This window comes from Anabas testudineus, chromosome 15 (assembly GCF_900324465.2).
Source record: "Anabas testudineus chromosome 15, fAnaTes1.2, whole genome shotgun sequence".
Lineage (NCBI taxonomy): Eukaryota > Metazoa > Chordata > Actinopteri > Anabantiformes > Anabantidae > Anabas > Anabas testudineus.
Window position 1 is genome coordinate 20,223,000 of NC_046624.1, and position 18,305 is coordinate 20,241,304.

The 18,305-nt window shown below is 40.8% G+C and overlaps 1 protein-coding gene across 1 annotated transcript; it reads left to right on the forward strand.

The window, feature by feature from the left end:
- The first annotated feature begins 2,667 nt into the window (after nucleotides 1-2,667).
- On the forward strand, nucleotides 2,668-6,422 carry LOC113159257 (5-hydroxytryptamine receptor 7). Its single transcript, XM_026355861.1, has 2 exons — nucleotides 2,668-3,507; nucleotides 4,049-6,422. Exons 1-2 carry the CDS (start codon nucleotides 2,927-2,929, stop codon nucleotides 4,947-4,949), a joined length of 1,482 nt encoding a protein of 493 aa, XP_026211646.1. The 5' UTR covers nucleotides 2,668-2,926; the 3' UTR covers nucleotides 4,950-6,422.
- Nucleotides 6,423-18,305: the final 11,883 nt, after the last annotated feature.

The window sequence follows — 18,305 nt, forward strand, 5'->3', positions numbered from 1 at the left end:
ATACTGTTTCATTTATATGCATGTGTGAAGAAATGCAAGTGCATATTATACATATACAGTACTGCTCAATTTGTTTCCTGTTTAGAAATACAGATGATCACAATGACTGCAGCAACATATGTCCTCATACTGAGAGAAGAGTGAATTCCAGCACTGCCCTGACACAGACGTGGCCAAAAGTTTCCTAAAGAAAGGAAAACGCACAATGGACTGAAACAACCTGAAACTGACTAAAGGAATGAGACCTAAAAAAGTATTTTGCTTTTGAGTTGTTCAACAGATGTATTTAAAAAAAACAAACTAATGAAACTGGCCTGGACAAAAATGTTGGAACCCTTCAATTAATTTTGTGTTGCACAGCCGTTTGAGAAGGTCACTGCAATCAGGCAATTTCTGTAAGTCTCAGTGAGATTTCTGCACCTGTCCACAGGTATTCTGACCCACTCATCATGAGCAAACTGTGCTCAGGTTTACAGAGTGCCTTCTCCAGACTGCATGTTTCAGTTCCCTCCACAGACCTTCAATAGGACTTAGATCAGGACTCTCAGTCATTCTTGGGTGTTTTTAGCTGTGTTTTGGGTCATTATCCTGCTGGAGGACCATGACCTGTCACTGAGACTAACCTTTCTGACACTGGGCAGCATGTTTTGCTCCAGAATGTCTTGTCTTGAGATTTCACTGTAAGATCCACAGATTTAAGAAACCCTGTGCCAGATGCAGCAAAGCAGCCTCAGAACATCACTGAGCCTCCTCCGTGTTTCACAGTAGGTACAGTGTACTTGTCTTTGCATGCTTCATTTTTGTATCTGTGAACATTGAGCTGATGTGACTTGCCAGAAAGTTTCAGTTTTCTGTCCAGAGGAGGTTCTCCTCAATATGCATTTTCTTGTTTTTTAATCATTTGTTTTCATCAGTGGAGTCCTCCTCAGTCATCTCCCATTAAGTCCACTTTGGCTCAAACTGTGACTGATGGTGTGATCAGATGCTGATGTACCTTGAGATTGGAGTGCTCCTCCTAATGTCTTTGGAAGTTGTTCAGGGCTCTTTGATTACCATTCGTATTATCTGTCTCTTCAATTTGTCATCAGTTATCCTGTCCACATCCAGGGAGGTTCGCTGTAGTTGTGTTTCCTCCTCTCTGTCTCCCTCTCTCTGTACTTTTCTGCAGGTATCCTCGGCCTGGAGCTGCTATCTCCCAGTATGAATCCAGTTGACCTGCCCAATATTCTTGCTGCTTGTTGTTGTTTTTGTTGCTGTTCTTTTCTCTCTTCTCTTTCCACTCACCCCAACCGGTCGAGACAGATGGCCGCCCACTATGAGCCTGGTTCTGCTGGAGGTTTCTTCCTCTAAAGGAAGTTTTTCTCTATAATTTTTTGTATAATTATTCTCTGTAAGGTCTTAAACCGTAAAGTGTAAAAATTAAATTTAATTTAATTACAGGACACACTTTTTAACATGTCTCTATATTTTAATCTTGTTTAGGGCCAGTGTCATTAGTTTATTTGTTGAAACTAATGGAAATAGGTTAACTTTTTGTAAATGTATATATATCTATATCTATATATATATCTATATATATCTATATATATATATATATATATATATATATATATATCTATATCTATATATAGATATATCTTTCTTCAGTGGAAGGGTACCAACAATTTTGTCCACGTCTGTATGACCGGTACTAACATGCAGTAGAGGTATATGGCAGCTTGGGGGCGCTAGTATCCAAGGCTACACATGGCATTAGTATCACATCCACGTCTCAGGTGATCATACGATAATTGGGCTCAGATTAGAAAATGATGAAAAGGCTTCGGAAGCAGTTTAGGTTCCTGCTCCGATCTCAGCAACATAAATCCTACAAGTCTTCGAAGTGAGATGGAAGCAGATGGAACTTCACCTCTTCTCCTAATTTTTATAATTGAATGTCTCCACCTGAACTGTAAATACAAAAATTATTGAAGGGAACAACTGAGAGAAATTAACACGCCAACTTTCTCTTAGGTTACACAAGGACCCCCAGATCTTTAAAATTAAACCAGTCTTAATGCAAAAAAAGTCATTTTCCCACCTTCTTAACCTATAAAGACTGAATGATCAAATTTAGGATCAGAACAGATCGTACATGAAACTCAACTCTGAAATATAACAGAATGCTCTTAGTTATTTGTTTGACATATTTCTACAGTCATAGTGGTTTCTTTTTTATTTCGGTAACACTCTTTCACACCACTGCCCATTCAGGGCTTTGTAATCCCACCCTTTGTCTTTGCCTTTCTCCTGTGTGTATAGGTACATGTGCGCGTCCGCGTGTGTGTTCGTATGTGTCTGTGGGAAATGCTTAATCACAGGCAATCCCAATGTGAAATCTACACTACACGTCTTATGCACAATTACGCACGGTGGTCCAGGGACATGGATCATGCATCAACTCCTGTCCAGATATTTTCGGGACAATGACCACTAACAAGGCCAGTGCTGTGCATGTGTAGATCCGGCAGCCTACTATAGGCTACCCAGGATGTCTTTTGACGTCACACGTCAACTTGTGTGATATGTATGTGTGCGCGCACTGCGGTTTTAAGTTTTGCCTGTGTGAACATCAAGCTTGAAGTGGGATGGTAGCCAGCGTGGACACAGACAAGAGAAAATAACATCGTATTTTATAGGTCAGGTATTTTGGGAATATGCTTGCGGCGCACCGTGTGCGTAATGACGAGTATGGCTCTAAATGGAAGAATTAAGGCGTCGAGGCTTTATGAAGAGAAAGAGAGCATGTTATTGTAGTTTAACCCGAGGGGGGCCGTGGAAAGTATTTACTCATTTCTCATATCAACATCGGCACATCTGTGCGCGTATATGTCTCTACCGGAAGGATCTCCAAGTCCATGGATAAAAAGGAACAGAAGACAGCAGAATGGTTGTTGTGGGAGCAAGTAACGGAACGTTTGGAAGTGGCAACATGAGATCGCCCTTCATGATTGAGGATAGAGCCGGTGGAGAAGATCCCGGGAGCTCCACCAACATGATGATCTCAGGGGCTCTTGCGCCCAGGCTCCTGAAGATTGCGCAGGACGCCGCAGAGGCTGCAGTGGCAGCGGCAGCAGCGACTTCTCCGATCACCTCCAGTCAACCGCAGGTCATGGAAACGAACGGGACCCGGTGCGGAGAACAGATTCTGAGCTACGGTCCGGTGGAGAAAGTCCTGATCGGAGGGGTCCTCACCATGCTCACGCTGTCCACCATCTGCGGGAACTTATTGGTGGTGATCTCCGTGTGCTTTGTCAAGAAGCTGCGCCAGCCGTCAAACTATTTGATCGTTTCTCTGGCCGTGGCGGACCTCTCAGTGGCTCTGGCTGTGATGCCGTTCGTCAGTATCACGGACCTGATTGGTGGTCAGTGGATTTTCGGACAATTCTTCTGTAACGTTTTTATCGCCATGGACGTGATGTGCTGCACCGCTTCCATCATGACTCTGTGCGTAATCAGCATTGACAGGTGAGATTAACTTTTCTACAGCTTATAGCCTAACACGTGTATTTTCTGTCAGGAGTAGATAAATCTGGACCTGTTCCTCTTTTTAATCACATATTTAACATTTCTCCAAAAATCAATTTATCAGCAACAATGAAAGAGTGGATGTTTTTAAAAGGGGGATTAGAAGCATGTGAACAAACTGATGAACAAACTGGCTGATGTTGGCATCAAACATCTGACCTTTCAGCAAAGGTCTTTATTCATTGTGTAATAATTGGTTCTATGGGCTTTATTTAACACTGAAAGGTTTGCAGCTCACATATGGTCTTTCTCAGCATCTTGGGGCTTCTGTCACCCAGATTCCCACCTGGGGGCTGCATATGGCAACCACAGATTGTTAATAATCACCTTGTACAAGGGTACCTTGATGAGGGAGGGGGAAGCATCACTTCCTTAGAACATATCTGAGCATTTAGGATCTTTTCTAAACATTTCAAAGTAAATAATTTTTTACCTTGTTTATGAAAAATGCAATTTAGACATAATGTATCTTCCTCTGTAGGTATTTGGGTATCACAAAACCCCTGACATATCCTGTCCGGCAAAATGGCTGCTGTATGGCCAAGATGATCCTGTCGGTGTGGCTCCTCTCTGCCTCCATCACCCTCCCCCCTCTGTTCGGCTGGGCACAGAATGTGAACGACGGACGAGTCTGCCTCATAAGTCAAGATTTTGGCTACACAGTCTACTCCACGGCCGTGGCATTCTACATCCCCATGTCAGTGATGTTGATCATGTACTACAGGATTTATCGAGCAGCCAAACTCAGTGCAGCCAAGCACACCATCACTGGTTTTCCCAGGGAAGGGGAGCACGGAGCAGGGATGGCTCTTCGAGGGGGGAGAGGAGGGCATGATGCCCACCGGCCGGCAGAATCAGGAGAAACAGGAAGTGTTGAAGCAACAGAGGCTGAGCAGGAAGAGGAAGCTGAGGAGGAGAGCTTGGACTGCGTGGCTGCTGCGTTGAAGCTTCAGCGTGAGGTGGAGGAGGAGTGCAGCTCTCGTGTGTCCCGCCTCCTCAAGACTGGTGAACACCACCAGCGCCGGAAGAGGAAAAACCAGTCCATCTTCAAACGGGAACAGAAGGCTGCGGCCACACTGGGCATTGTGGTCGGTGCCTTCACCTTCTGCTGGCTTCCATTCTTCTTGGTGTCCACCGCCAGGCCTTTTGTCTGCGGTGTGGAGTGCAGCTGTGTTCCCCTCTGGCTCGAGAGAACTCTGTTGTGGCTCGGTTACGCCAACTCCCTCATTAATCCCTTCATTTATGCATTTTTCAACCGGGATCTGAGGACCACCTACAGTAACCTCCTGCGTTGCCGCTACAGGAACATCAACAGGAAGCTGTCAGCGGCCGGCATGCACGAGGCTCTGAAACTGGTGGAGAAGCCAGACACTGACGTTTAAAGCTCAAAGTGTGCCAGTCAGCAATGCTGTAGACCCGCAGAGACAACCACACTGACAACACAGAGTGGGGCTCAGACTATGGCACAGACCACCGCACTGCCAGACTGGTTATCTCTCCAAATTTGTACAATGATTGCTGTGGCAATAGGATACAGGATGCTGTGATTGAATGGGCACACATGAAGGCACAGAGATGTTTTTTTAGTTCACTGGTAATGAACTCAGTAGTGACTGCTGTTGTATAGTAATACTCACTGAACTGCTCTTGCTGGGATGGTGAGGTCGAACAATTGTAATGATTGTTGCCACTTTGGTGCATTCGAAACAGGTTGATGCCCTGCTGAAACGTCTTTTGCACACAATATTAGTGGAAAATGTCGGTGGATCTACACATTGAGTTTGTGCTCAGCCACCAACACGGCTAGACATTTTCTCACTCAGTAGCCAGCGTCGTGTATTTTCCACCTGAGCCAAGGAAAACCTGCTCTCACAAACAAAAATGGATGAGTTCGTAGAGCTCAGTTGACCCACCGGGCTAAAACACCAAATTAATTCACCTTGGGTTCTTAATTATCACGGTGACACTGTTTTTCACTGCTTCTTCTGAAAGTTGAGTTCTGCTTCAGTGGACCAGCTACATAACAAGTGGACAACCTATGTTTAAAACTCTACTGACATGTAAAAATTATTGTACACAAGTCAATAGCCACGCTGCTCCTGAGGAGGCAAACCTAACGTGAGAGGTCAGCGTGACTCCCTCTGATGATCTGTTTACCTGATATGAGTTTTAATCTTTCGAAGATGGTATTTGTTGTATCACTGTGTTGAATGTGCCAAAACCTGCTCTTTCCACCTCTACTCAAGCCATGGTCAATCAATCATTTTTGTAATCAGGCAGCTCACTTATTTTTAGCTCAAGAGGATGTTGTGAAGCTCCAGGACACGATGACAGAGAAGACAACAAGCCGAAGATAAAGACATGAAATATGAGGTCTTTTGATGGTGCTTGTGCTTTTTCCTCTGTTATCGTTAAAGCTTTTGTTGCAACACCAGTGTCGGTTCAAGCTATGCACCTTGTGTTTTAGATGTGACACATGACACTCCCCTGGATACTTCAACTTCATCATGGCTCAGTTTTACTGTTGTTGTGTATTATGTCACACAGTAACTTGTGAGACATGAGGATCCACTCGAAAGCTAGTGGGGGAGAAAATGACCTTGTGTTCGTTCTTCTCTTTTAGTCTTTCTCTGAGTTACAGTATTCTAAAAACTGATTGTTGCAGTTAATTGTTTGGTCTAAAAAATTCAGCCAACAGTAAATAAATGCCCATTACAACACCTCAACCCCAACGGCAATGTGTAAATTACTTGTGTGATGTGACTAACAGCCCGAACTGCAAAGATTATCAATTTGCAGTAACAGAAAACAGATGCAAGCAGGAAATAGCTGCTTTTGAGAAACTGGACCGAGTTAAAGCCCAGAGAACTGGACTCGTGAACCTGACTCGTGTTTATGAAGAGTTCTCTGTGCCATTACATATTTAAGAGGAATAAAAAAACAACGTAAAATATAAAAAAATATTTGTTAATAAATGTTTAGCACTAAAAGTGAAAGCTAACGTCCTTCATCAGTGTGTGTGAGTGTGGTTTTATCAGATTTGATTGACGGTACTTTGCCAAAATATCCCACTGTCATCCACTCTTTACTGGTGCTCACAAACCTCTTCAGTCTACTTCAGAACCAGTGAGCATCACAACAGGAAGCTGACTGAAAAATTTAATTAGCGAGACCTTCGGACAACTACTGTGATTGGTTTTTAAAATCACTGTCAACCTCTTCTCTTTTGATTAAGGTTAGGTAAGATTAGGTAATCAATCAGTACCATCATCAATTATATAACTTAACAAGGTGTCAAGTATTGTATGTTTCGTATGTTTACCTTCAGAGATCTGATGTCTGCAGGGTGAAGCTCAGAATAGAAATCTGATTTGAGTGTAAGAAAAACATCACGGTGTTAGTACCAATAGTCACCCCCGAGACATGAGGAGAGTTTCAGTCCTCTAAAGTTAAGCGCTGAAGAAGTGGATTGAAGCAGTGACAGAAAAACATGCACATTAAAAGGTTAATGTCATGTTTTGTGTGAAAGAACAGGAATAAACCTGTAGCATATGTTGGGTCTTTGTGTCCTGACCATGACAGCTGGAACATGCTAACTTCCACTTCTGGCAGCGTTCTTATGTTCTGTTTTCCATGTGTACAAAGATTAGCAAATGTGTGTTGGTGTTGTTGTTGTTGTGTTGTCAGTACTATGGGATGGCCTTTTTTTCTACTTCACCAGTATTAGTACAGAATGTGCTGCAGACAATTTGTCCTCATTAACTTGAAACCACACAGCAACTAACTGAGAAGGGGCAACACAGGGCAGTTTCAGCAGGATCTCTTTTTACAGAGGTGGTGCGAACACCATAATTGCCGACTTTATTCTCTTTCTAATCATTAATTAAAGCTGATCTGTGAATGAGTTCTTTTTTTCTTTTTTTTAAATGTACTCAGCTTCTGAGCCTTAATCACCACGTGGAACTGCAACAGAGATACTGTGGATCCACATGGTTTCCCAAAAGGAGACCCTGGCACTGGCTCTGATCATTGGTGGGAAATCTTCTCCAAACTGTTAAGAACAACTTCCAAACAGCATATGAAACAAATGAAAGTTCATCCACAGAAAAATAGGACTTTACTTTTTTCTCGCATCTCATTTAATATCAGGCTGGAAAACATGCAGTGACTGTGCAGATATGTAGATATGTGGGTGAAAAGGTTCTCTGAAAAGTGGAAAAAACAGTTTGGCCATCTGCTGTTATTACCATGTGAATTTGCCTGAAGTAACCCAGGTTGAAATGGGTAGCTACATCTTGTGCTAGTTCATGTTTCTGCACATTCACGCCTTCAGCCTTGTAAGTAAAGAAATTAGCTCAGTTTGGGGGCTGTGAGCTGAAAGGTTGAGAACCACTGAACCGCACTCATTCTGGGCTTGGCGCCGTCATGGCATGGCTCCATTTCCTGTCACAGAAGATGTGGCGAGTTGCCAGTGGATATGAGAAAGAAGACGAGTTTCCAAAAGAGCATCTAATACAGCTTTAGAGCACAGTGTTCTACACACACATGCATCATGAAAACTAATGGAGAAGCGAAGCTGTTTTCAACTTCACAATATCTGCATTTGAAAGTATTCTCACTGCTAATGTTTTGTTTTTGAGGTGGAAACCAGGAGGGTAATGATCACAGGGTCATGCTCATCACAAACACATAACAACAAGAATATCTTGTCAGAACATTTCAAACCATACAGATGCTTTCAGCTGTTATTATCTAGACACGAGCTGTAACACTGAGCAGCAGACACAGAGGAGGGAAATTAAATAAATTAAAAGCTAAATTAAAGGTAGGTGCATCTCAATCTCAGAGAAACCAAAAGTGACTGAATGTGCTCTCCTATTGCGTAAGTGTAATAGCCTTTCTCTCTAGGTGCACTTTCCTGAGTGAGCAGCCTCTGCAGCATGTTCGGGGTCAGAAGAATGTGTGTGATTGAACTAGTCTGGTAACAACACTGACCTGAACAACGTTAATCTTACCTGTTACCATGTAATATACACAGGAGTTATATTTCAACAGCCAATTCAGTGGACCTTAATAATTGTGCCAGACTGAGCTGCTGACACCTTGAGGGTGAGACTGAAAAACCTGTCAATCAGGATCAGTTTACAAATGACGGAGAATCCATCTTGATCACGTTTTCTCCTGGTAGCTTCTCCCTAAAGTCCGAAGACATGCAGTCAGAGAAACTGGTGACTTTAAATTACTCATAGGTGTGTGAATGGTAAATGATCTGTCTCAGTGTCAGCTCTGGTGACCTGTTCAGACTGTTAGGACAATAAATGGATGGAACACTTATGCAACTCAAGACAAATTACAGTCGTGCACATTAAATTTATTCAGTGTTTACTTGTGGAACATACTATTCAAACTAGATTACCTCATGTGATGCAAAAATACTGTAATCCTTCACAGATCAGTTTAGTCGGTAATTAAAAAAACATCAGAAAACGAATTTCTGATTGTCAGCAGACACTTACCTTTAGTCATAGTCTTAATAAACGAGTCATGAATCAATCAATCAATAACAGGGGACATGATAGTTTATTACATATCTTAATCACTGTCTCCTTGAAAATCCTCCAGTCTGCCTGTAGTGGACACTTCGTCATCTTGAAAGTCACACAATGACAGATTTGAGAGAGCAGACATTGGTTGGAGTGGGTGTTGGTAATATGCTTAGACTAGACTGGACTGTATTTAAACCATCTACATAGAATGTACATCAGTGCATTTTGCATGATTAGCCTTCAGAGTGTGTCCTAATCATGAGCTGTTTGTGATCATAGAGACTAAACTGTGAACCTCAGTGCATCATTTCTTATTTAATGTATTAATCAGCCTCTGTTACACATACAAAACTCATCTTGTACTGTTAAAGCACACGTAAAACAGAAATGTCCCTGTGGGGAATTTAACCGTTTTATTCTCTTTATCTGTTTGTAAATTGTGTGAAACATAATCTTAAAAATCAAATTTGATTTTAGTTTTATTGATGAATGATCCATAGTTATAAAACATCTTCATTATTTAGTGAGATTCCATTCTTTTAATAATTTAAGTTATTATGGGTTCAAAGAGGGTTCCAGTCCACAAATCTGTGGAGAAATGTTCTGCTATTTTTCACACATGATTAAGTTCTGCTGCCTTTGGCTGAGTTTTATTGCTGTTTATTGCTCTAAATTTGGCTTTAAAAAAGACACAGCCCATCTCCAGCCCTGTTCTGGTCAATGCCAACATGCTGGACCTCATCTGATCTGAACTAACTCTGAGCAAGGAATGTGCTGCCAATGTTCTTTTCATGTTCTTCAGCAGATTTTATTCTCACCGTTTTCTTCGGTGGAGGGTAACTGCATGCAGTGTCCTTCGCACTTTGTTCAGTTACTAAAACTACTATTTCCACAGACACACCAACCCGTCTGTTTTTCAGTGGAAAGTTACATAAATAGTGAATTGAATAATGACATCCACTGCTCCCTTTGTTGTTGGGTACATGATTCTTCATTCATTCATTCTTGTACCTTTCTTAGTACATGGAGCCATATTAAATACAACACAGGCCAAAACTGAAATTAACGGTAGTCTAGTTTTAATAGTTAATATTAACTAAACTTCACACATGCAATCAATCTGTATTCATGCTGTCAGTTTTTAATTATACATAAGATTAAATCCATGTCAGTCGAACTGAAAAATTACAAGAGTTGGAAGATGATGCCATTTTGAACCATTCCATGTTTTCGAGATACTGCACTGCAGTGTGCTCGGATATGATGTTGTGCACTGAAGGGAGGTCACTCAACACTTAAAGCTTCACAACTCATTAATTAATTGTAGCTGGTGTTATGGTGAACTTTGTTCTAGTTACAGCATATGTTTATGTTCTATGTGAATTACTAATAATGTTTTATGACTACATGGCCCATGAAACACATTTAAATGCTACAACAACAAATGGAAGTTAATATGTTTAAGGACATACAGCAATGCTGTATGAATTTCACAGAAAATGTTTTAACCCTGTTTCAAATGTGAATATTTACAGTCTGTGCGGATTCATTGGAGCAGAGAGTCAAGTGTGAAGTGACATAATTGGCTCCAAAGAATAATTAAAAACATGTGATGAAGCAGGTGGTTGTTTGACTTTAAGCGTGAATACCTTCTTCTCTGTGTGGACTGTTTTGATCAGCGCCTGAGGAAAACAGATGTATCAGATAATACGTAGACGTAATTCAATGAAAAGCTCTCACCACACTACATGAGCTGAGCTGCAAAACCAGGCGTTATATTAAAAATCATTCTTAACATTGACTTCTAAAAAAAAACGGATATAATCCTGGGCCATTATTTACTGTCTTGTTTTGTGTTTTTTTACTTATCAGTACTGAACAAAGTATGAATCTATTTCACAGACATCACAGCACTGTGTTAGTCCAAAAAGTAAACTGTGTGTGAACAGTATATCTGAACCAAAGTCTCTGGAACACTGTATCTCTACTGTAACATTTGTTTGTGACACCATCCAGTCTCAGATTGTATTGATTCAGGATTTACTTAGAGATGGGAGTTTTTGTCCAACAGACAGACGGTGATGTGCTTGAATTTTGTTAAACAAATATTTATGTGAAGTAGAGCCACACTTCAGACAGGAATAATTAACAGCCATGGAACAAATAATGAACAACCAACAACTAACAAATTCATAATCTGTGTAAAACCTCAACGATTTGAGCCAAGAACACAGTTTTACGCCTTTCTGACGTCAGTGAGGCCAGATGGCTTACACTGGCCTAACATGTTGCATGTGTAGCATTTGGAAAGTTAGCTGACAATCTCATGTCAACTTTGATTCTTTAACCCTGAGGCTGTTAAGATTACAACTACTTGTAGTCACTTCTATGACTTCTACTATTATTATACAGTTCTATTAGATACGATACATTACAACATTATGGAGTGAAAGGTTTCCCAGTGTACTCAGGTCAAACTGAACTTGAAGCTCACATATGTTTCATCACGTTTTCATCAACAACTCAGTGAAAAACTAGCCTTGAGTAGGCTCTACATGTCGGCTTCAACCTTCACTACATGGTAATTTCAGCATTTCAATGACATTAACTCAAAACATTGTTAAAATGTTTATTTTTACGTGTTAAAGACATTTTACATATTCAATAATTTGAAAAATGAAAAAAACAAGCATTAAGTTAAAGTTAGAACTTGATCATTCTTTTTTAAATGCAATTATCTTTCTTGTTTTTAAGAGCCATGAAATAGTTTGCCATCATAGTCTAACTGTCTTCCCATATCAGAAACTTGAACAAAACATTTAAATGTGAAGCAGCATGAGATTTGATATTTAACTCTATACATAGCTACTTAGCTAATTTAACCTGTTGCCCATTAGTCAACTTTCACTGTAGCTAAGGTCTATTTTATTTATTTCAGCTGTTTCTTGTGATCAAACACACATAGAGTCAGTTTTTATCGACGTGAACAGGCGACGCTGACTTGCAGGTACCAGTGCAAATTTATCCAATAAAGCAGATTCTGTTGTGAAACAGTTTGAGAGCAGACTCTTTATTTTTGAGTGTGGAACTATTCTGGGACGTTCAGTCTGAGGCAGTTCTCGTGTTAAAGAGCGTGACAGAGCAGGCAGGTGCTGTTGCTTCTCCTCTCAGTGTCTGGGTTATAATTACTGCATGTTTTTTGCAAATACATCAATATTGTTCACTTGGATTTTCTGCCGATTGAACAATTGTTGCAGTCATTAACTAACACACACGGTTAAAATGAGACTGAATTAAAACTGTTTTAACTTTGTCTAATGCTTAATGTTACATATGGTGGTAATGACAAAGTTTCATTTACATTTGCAGGGACTGTGCAGCACATTCAAAACGTAGTTAATCAGTGTTACCTGAAAATTACAATGATTTTTCCATTTGTGTCTCGTAGAGAAAAGACTCACCTCAGTGATCCCTTTGATTCCATTAGAGACTACATCTAAACTTTTTGAAGATAACAAAACATTATCAACTCTGCGAATTAATTCCAGACACTATTACAAATTTTCACTCAGGCATTTTTGAAAAGAGCTTTTCTCCAAAAGGCTGATGAGTCACCTCTTTGATGTGGGAATGTAAAAAAAAATGTTACCATTAAATTAAATGAGACCAGATTCAAAATGTGAGTGCAGCTTTCTAGACGGTCTAGTGTCCTCATCAATAAACACATCAGTGAAAACACAGGGGCAAGCAGAGAGGAAACATGAAGGACAAAAAGACAAACACAAAAGGAGACAATGACTCATTCCTCTTCTTCTAGTATTATATCTTACGTTTGCTGAACTTATGTCATTCCCATGCAGAGCAGTGTGTTCCAGCTGGGGTTGCATTTCATTTTCTTTTAGACATTCGTACCAACTGATGCTAAAATGCACAGTATACAGTAAACACAACCAAAGATTCACTCGATAGTTCTCTCTTTGTTTTTGCAGCATCAGTGGTCGATACCTAAAAAAGTCTAAAAAACATTTTTGGTGTTATTATCTCCTAAAGCAGCCACCCAGGATCTCGTTGATGATGATACATGCACTGTAACTCAACATGACAGTGCTCCTGTGCACAGAACTGAGTCCATTAAGAAAAGCTTTTCTGTTTTTTGTGGAAGAATTGTATTGAGCTCCACAGAGTCCTGACCTCAAGCCCATTCTACACATTCTGGATGGAACAGGAAGTCTGAGTCAGGCTCCGTCTCCAAACCTACAGTACGTGCTGTCTACATACCAGCCCATGTGTATTTCCTTCTGTTTTCTGTCATACAGCAGCATAACCACTAAAAGTGCAGTTGAGCTACATGTAAGATTGTGACAGAAAGTTGTATTGATTTTTAGTTTTTAGTTTTCAGCATACACTTGTGATTGATGTCCGTGGTGACGCAGTTTGTTGTTTGACTCATTTACTTTGCCGCCCAGGGCAGCGTTTGCATGATCGGCTGCTATTGATTCAGCCATCCCACATTCCCACACAGAAATATCATGAAGAGTGAATTCTACTTTCTTCCAAAGACAGCGGACAGCAGGGGAGAGGCTGAAACTTCACACCTACTGCACTGGGCTTTTACACAAAAGAAGAAAGTGATTGTGTTTCTTGCACTTTGCCTGGCAACGCTCATCTGTGCGAGTTGCAGATTGAGAAGTTAGTTTTCCCCAAGTCAAAAAGTGAGTTGTGTTGCATGTCTGGTGAGGAGGAGGAAGAGTGAGAAAGAGAGAGAGGACGAAGCAAAAGAGGATGGAAAAAAGAGTGGGAGGTAGAGAAAGTAGGACTAAGAAGGAGGAGTAGATGTGACGAGCAAGAGACGAGAGAGAAGAAGACAGGACGGAGAAAGGAAGGAGAGGAAAGGAGGGAGAAGAAAGGAAGGAGAGGAAGACAGGAGGGAGAAAGGAGGGAGAGGAAAGGAGGGAGAAGAAAGGAGGGAGAGGAAAGGAAGGAGAGGAAGGAGAGAGAGGAAAAGAGGGAGAGGAAGGAGGGAGAGGAAAGGAGGGAGAGGAAGGAGGGAGAGGAAAGGAGGGAGAGGAAAGGAGGGAGAGGATGGAGGGAGAGGAAAGGAGGGAGAGAAAAGGCGAGTGAATGAACGGTTCAGAGATGAAGAGGGAATTATGGCGACTGGTGGATGGGCTGTCAAACTCACTCGACGCTGAATCATTGACTTTTACTGTTATTGCTGTGACGTGAACCAACTAGCCATGATAATATGATGACTCAAAGACATGTTGATTATGATTAGTCAGTGTTTGAGGAGGCGGCAGAGAAGCAGTGCCTTCATCTGGACGGCCATCACACTGATTATGTCCTCAAGTCTGTGGCAGCAAAGAGGGAAGTCTGTTTAATCTTTCATTTATCGCTGGGTGAGGCAAATATCACCTCGTTTGCTCTCTGTCAGCAAGACGCTGTTACAGTTTGTCCTATTTCATAAACAACAATCTAACTATGCACACAGTTCGGACACTTGTGGCTGATGTGTCAACACGACTCCAAACTGCTGAACTCTGAGCACAATTCCACTGGTCTCAGTCAAATATCACTCTGGTTTGTAAATCTCTGAACACAAACTGCGGTCAGTTGGTACAATACTTCAATCAGGGAGAACATCACAGCTGATGCAAAGCTAAACACTTTGTACTGCACTGAGAAAAGGAATACCTATTTCCACATTATTACACCTGTGTTTATTTGATGCTCTGTGAGACATAAGCTTACATACGTGTGCAGCAGGGAGCACATCAGAGGCAAACCTGGAGCACCGTCATTGGATAATCCAGTCCCCCTAATTCATCCACAGTTTATACCCAACAGAGTTGCACTAAACATAATGTTACTTAACAGTCGTGTTGTTAAGTGAGAGAGCGATGCAACCAATTCTATTCTTTACATTTACAATTCATTAAGTTCACTGAGTGCGATCCGCCATTAGACAACAGACTAAAACTCAGCTGAGACAGATCCTGAAAATCCAAACAGCACATTGACATTTATGGATTTAAGTGATAAAGTTTAATGCTGTAGATATAATGTTAACGAGTGGCACGCTGGAGTAGTAAGTACGTGTATGTGTGTTTGCCCTGTGTGTCAGGGTGTAACCAACCTCTCACCCAATGACAATGAAAAACAGTGAAGGTATTGGATGGAGGGGTAGATATAATGTTCACCTACATTCCAGGATTAATGTTAGTAGTCGAGCATCTAAATTTTCCACTAAAGAAATCTTAACATATATATTTTATCAAGGAAACAGTGCTGTAGTGTTTCCTATGATTATGTAAATATCTAAACTAACATTAGAAAACAGTCGAGATGTTAAGGTTAATAAGCGGTAGTGTTACATAGCATGTTTGTATCAACTGTTCATGTGAATAACATTAATATTAACACTCAAACAGTAAATTCACATTAAATACAAATGCAGTTAAATCCAAATTAAGAAAATTAAGATAGAAAGGTTTTGGCCCATTCTGCTGTGTGTTACCATCTGCTACCAAGAGAATCACTAAAGTCCAGGATCTGAATCCAGCATTAGAATTAAGGTGTCATTAGTGATGTCATCATAAAAATGTGTCTTCTTCTTCTTCAGCTCATTGTGGACTGGTTTGGTCTTGTGTTTTAAGTTTGGATGTTTTATGTATGATTTCGTCTTGTTCACTCCATCTGAGCAAGAAAATACAAGTAGTCAACTCATCCAAATTGGGGGGACTGATGGACCAACACTTTCAGTGCTGGGGCCGAGCCAGGACAAAACTACCCCAGATCTGTCTGTACTAATGTGATGTGGTTTCCCTAATTTAAGTTTGTTTAAGAACTTTGTTTTCCACATTGTGTGCTCCCCATAAACTGACTAAATCTGCATTAATAATAATGAAGTTACTAAGCTGAGATAAACCCCCTGTACCTGCACCAGATAGCAAAGTTAGTGACAAAGGGATCCAGACAAGACCAAAAGGTGAGGAAATACTGGACTTACATTCATCAAGTCGACACAAACGCCACTCCAAATGAATGCTAATGCTGTTCTGTGTCTGAAAAGACAACAACGAACACAAACAGCACAACAACTTTAGAGTGAGAGAAGACAGCGATGCTGCTTTGCTGAACTCGCAGAACTTCGTCTGTCTCCAAATAGGCCAAATAAGAAAAAGAATGAATGCAGTTTAAAAGGGTGATGTTAGTTAGCTATTATGAACACATCTGAAGCCACTTTAACATTTTTAAAATCACATCCTCAGGACCATCATCCAGCCAAATGCTTGACTTGTTGCCATTACACAAGCCCCCCATGCAAGCCTTTATTATGTCTAGTGCTGTATATCTCAAGAGCCATTTACTCAATCATCTCTCTCTCTCTCTCTCTATTTCAGACACACTCCCACAGAGGACCAGGGCCACAAGCTCTGTTGGATAAAAGACATGAATTTCCATACTCATCCACTTTGATTGTGGACTGCAACGGGCTGATCCTCCATTAAATCCTGTACATGTAGAGGTATAAGAAAGATCCTTCTTAAGTTGCCAACTGAGCTTTTGAAATGGCAGAAAGTACAGCAGGCGTCCATGTGTTTCTTTATATAATAGATCCACACTAACAGCCCGTGTAAATAGCCCCAAAATAACCCAGGAGTCATCAGAAGCTGCTATTTGCATTTCTTTGTTAAACTGCGACCTAAATAGCCTTCGTCGTGTCAGTTCCAGTTTGACTTACATGGTTAAAAGCTCCATCCGACTCTTTCTCAAACACTTTTCGTTCTCACTCATTCATCATTCATCCAAATATTCTCTATCTTCTTCTATCTCATTCAAATTTTATCTGGCATTGTGCATCTTTCATTCATTTACCAAATTAATCATCTTCTCTATTGCTTTCAATAAACTCTCGATTCAGTCTCTCGTTTGTATTTTTTAATTCACCACGATCCGTCTCTGCCGCTGTTATTATCTGAACTCTTTTTTTCTGTGTTTCATTCATGAGTTGCATCACTCCCCGTCATCATGTGTTGGCTTTCATACAAACCACACCTCTTATTATGTTATTCACATTATCTGATTTCTTCCCCATTATTGTCGTCCTCGGTCGACGTCTCATTTTTTTGTTCACACATTCTGCTGCTTTGTCTCCTTCCTTCGAACTCGTCTTTCCTTGTCTCATTCACAAGCCTCAATGCTCACTTACAGTCTTCTCCTAGAAATCCATCCTCCTGATTCTGAAGCCCTCAGTTTTTCCAACTCTCTGCTGCCATATTTTGTTTCGCTCCACATAATCAGAAGCTGCTGTGAAGCTGCTGTTTTCATTTCATTTCTTTTTGTGTGTATTATTTTCATCCATGACTCATTTCTACATCCTGTTCACCTCTTCCTCATCTCATGCAGCAATCATGGCAGTAGCTGGTGTTACGCTGAGTACAGAGAACTCTGTTAAACGAATGTTATGGAGGATTCATTCAGGCTAATCCTGTTTACTTAAATTCAATAAAAGAAAAGAAATAGCCAAAGCCCTCAGGAAAGAGTCGTAATACTGATAAATCGTACTGTACCACAGTCTGGGTGGGAAGGGAAAGCTTGCAGTGCGCCAACTTATAACTGTCTGAAAACAATTCACGTGTCCAAAAAATGTAAAGGTGTTTGTCTTGTTAAACATTTTAAACAATTAATCTGAATAAAAGTCAAATAAAAGTAAAGGAAGATTAAGAGTTTGTCATGTAGATGAATCCTTAGATAAATGTGCTCTGATCAGGGCTGGAAGTGATCCTACTGCCCAGGAACTGCTTAGGAAGCTTTTAACCCAAACATTCAAATTAAATGGCAAAATCTATCTCGCTTTTTCTGCTGTGTGCTGCAGAATAATGTGGAGTTGGAAGAGCTCTTCTCCATTGGTAAGGTGAAGTGACAAGGCAGCGAGTCAATAAGGAGCTTTACTTGGTTTGTTTTGTGATGTTAGGTCACATTTTGAAAAGTTGATCAAGTGATTAACTAACGTTTGCTGTAAGAAGACAGCGGACAGTGTGATGCAACAGGACCAGCTGAAGTTGTCTGCAGAATATTAAACTCTGCGGGAGTTTACAGGTGCAGGTGCGTCTCTGAGCCAGGTATTATTAGAGTCAGACAAACTCTGAACGGAAGAAAACTACTTAATGGCTAATTTGGTTAATCGTC

Coding starts and splice junctions, on each gene's coding strand:
- LOC113159257 (XM_026355861.1), top strand. CDS start 2,927: ATGGTTGTTGTGGGAGCAAGTAACGGAACGTTTGGAAGTGGCAACATG. Junction 3,508..4,048: donor TGCGTAATCAGCATTGACAG/GTGAGATTAACT, acceptor CTTCCTCTGTAG/GTATTTGGGTATCACAAAAC.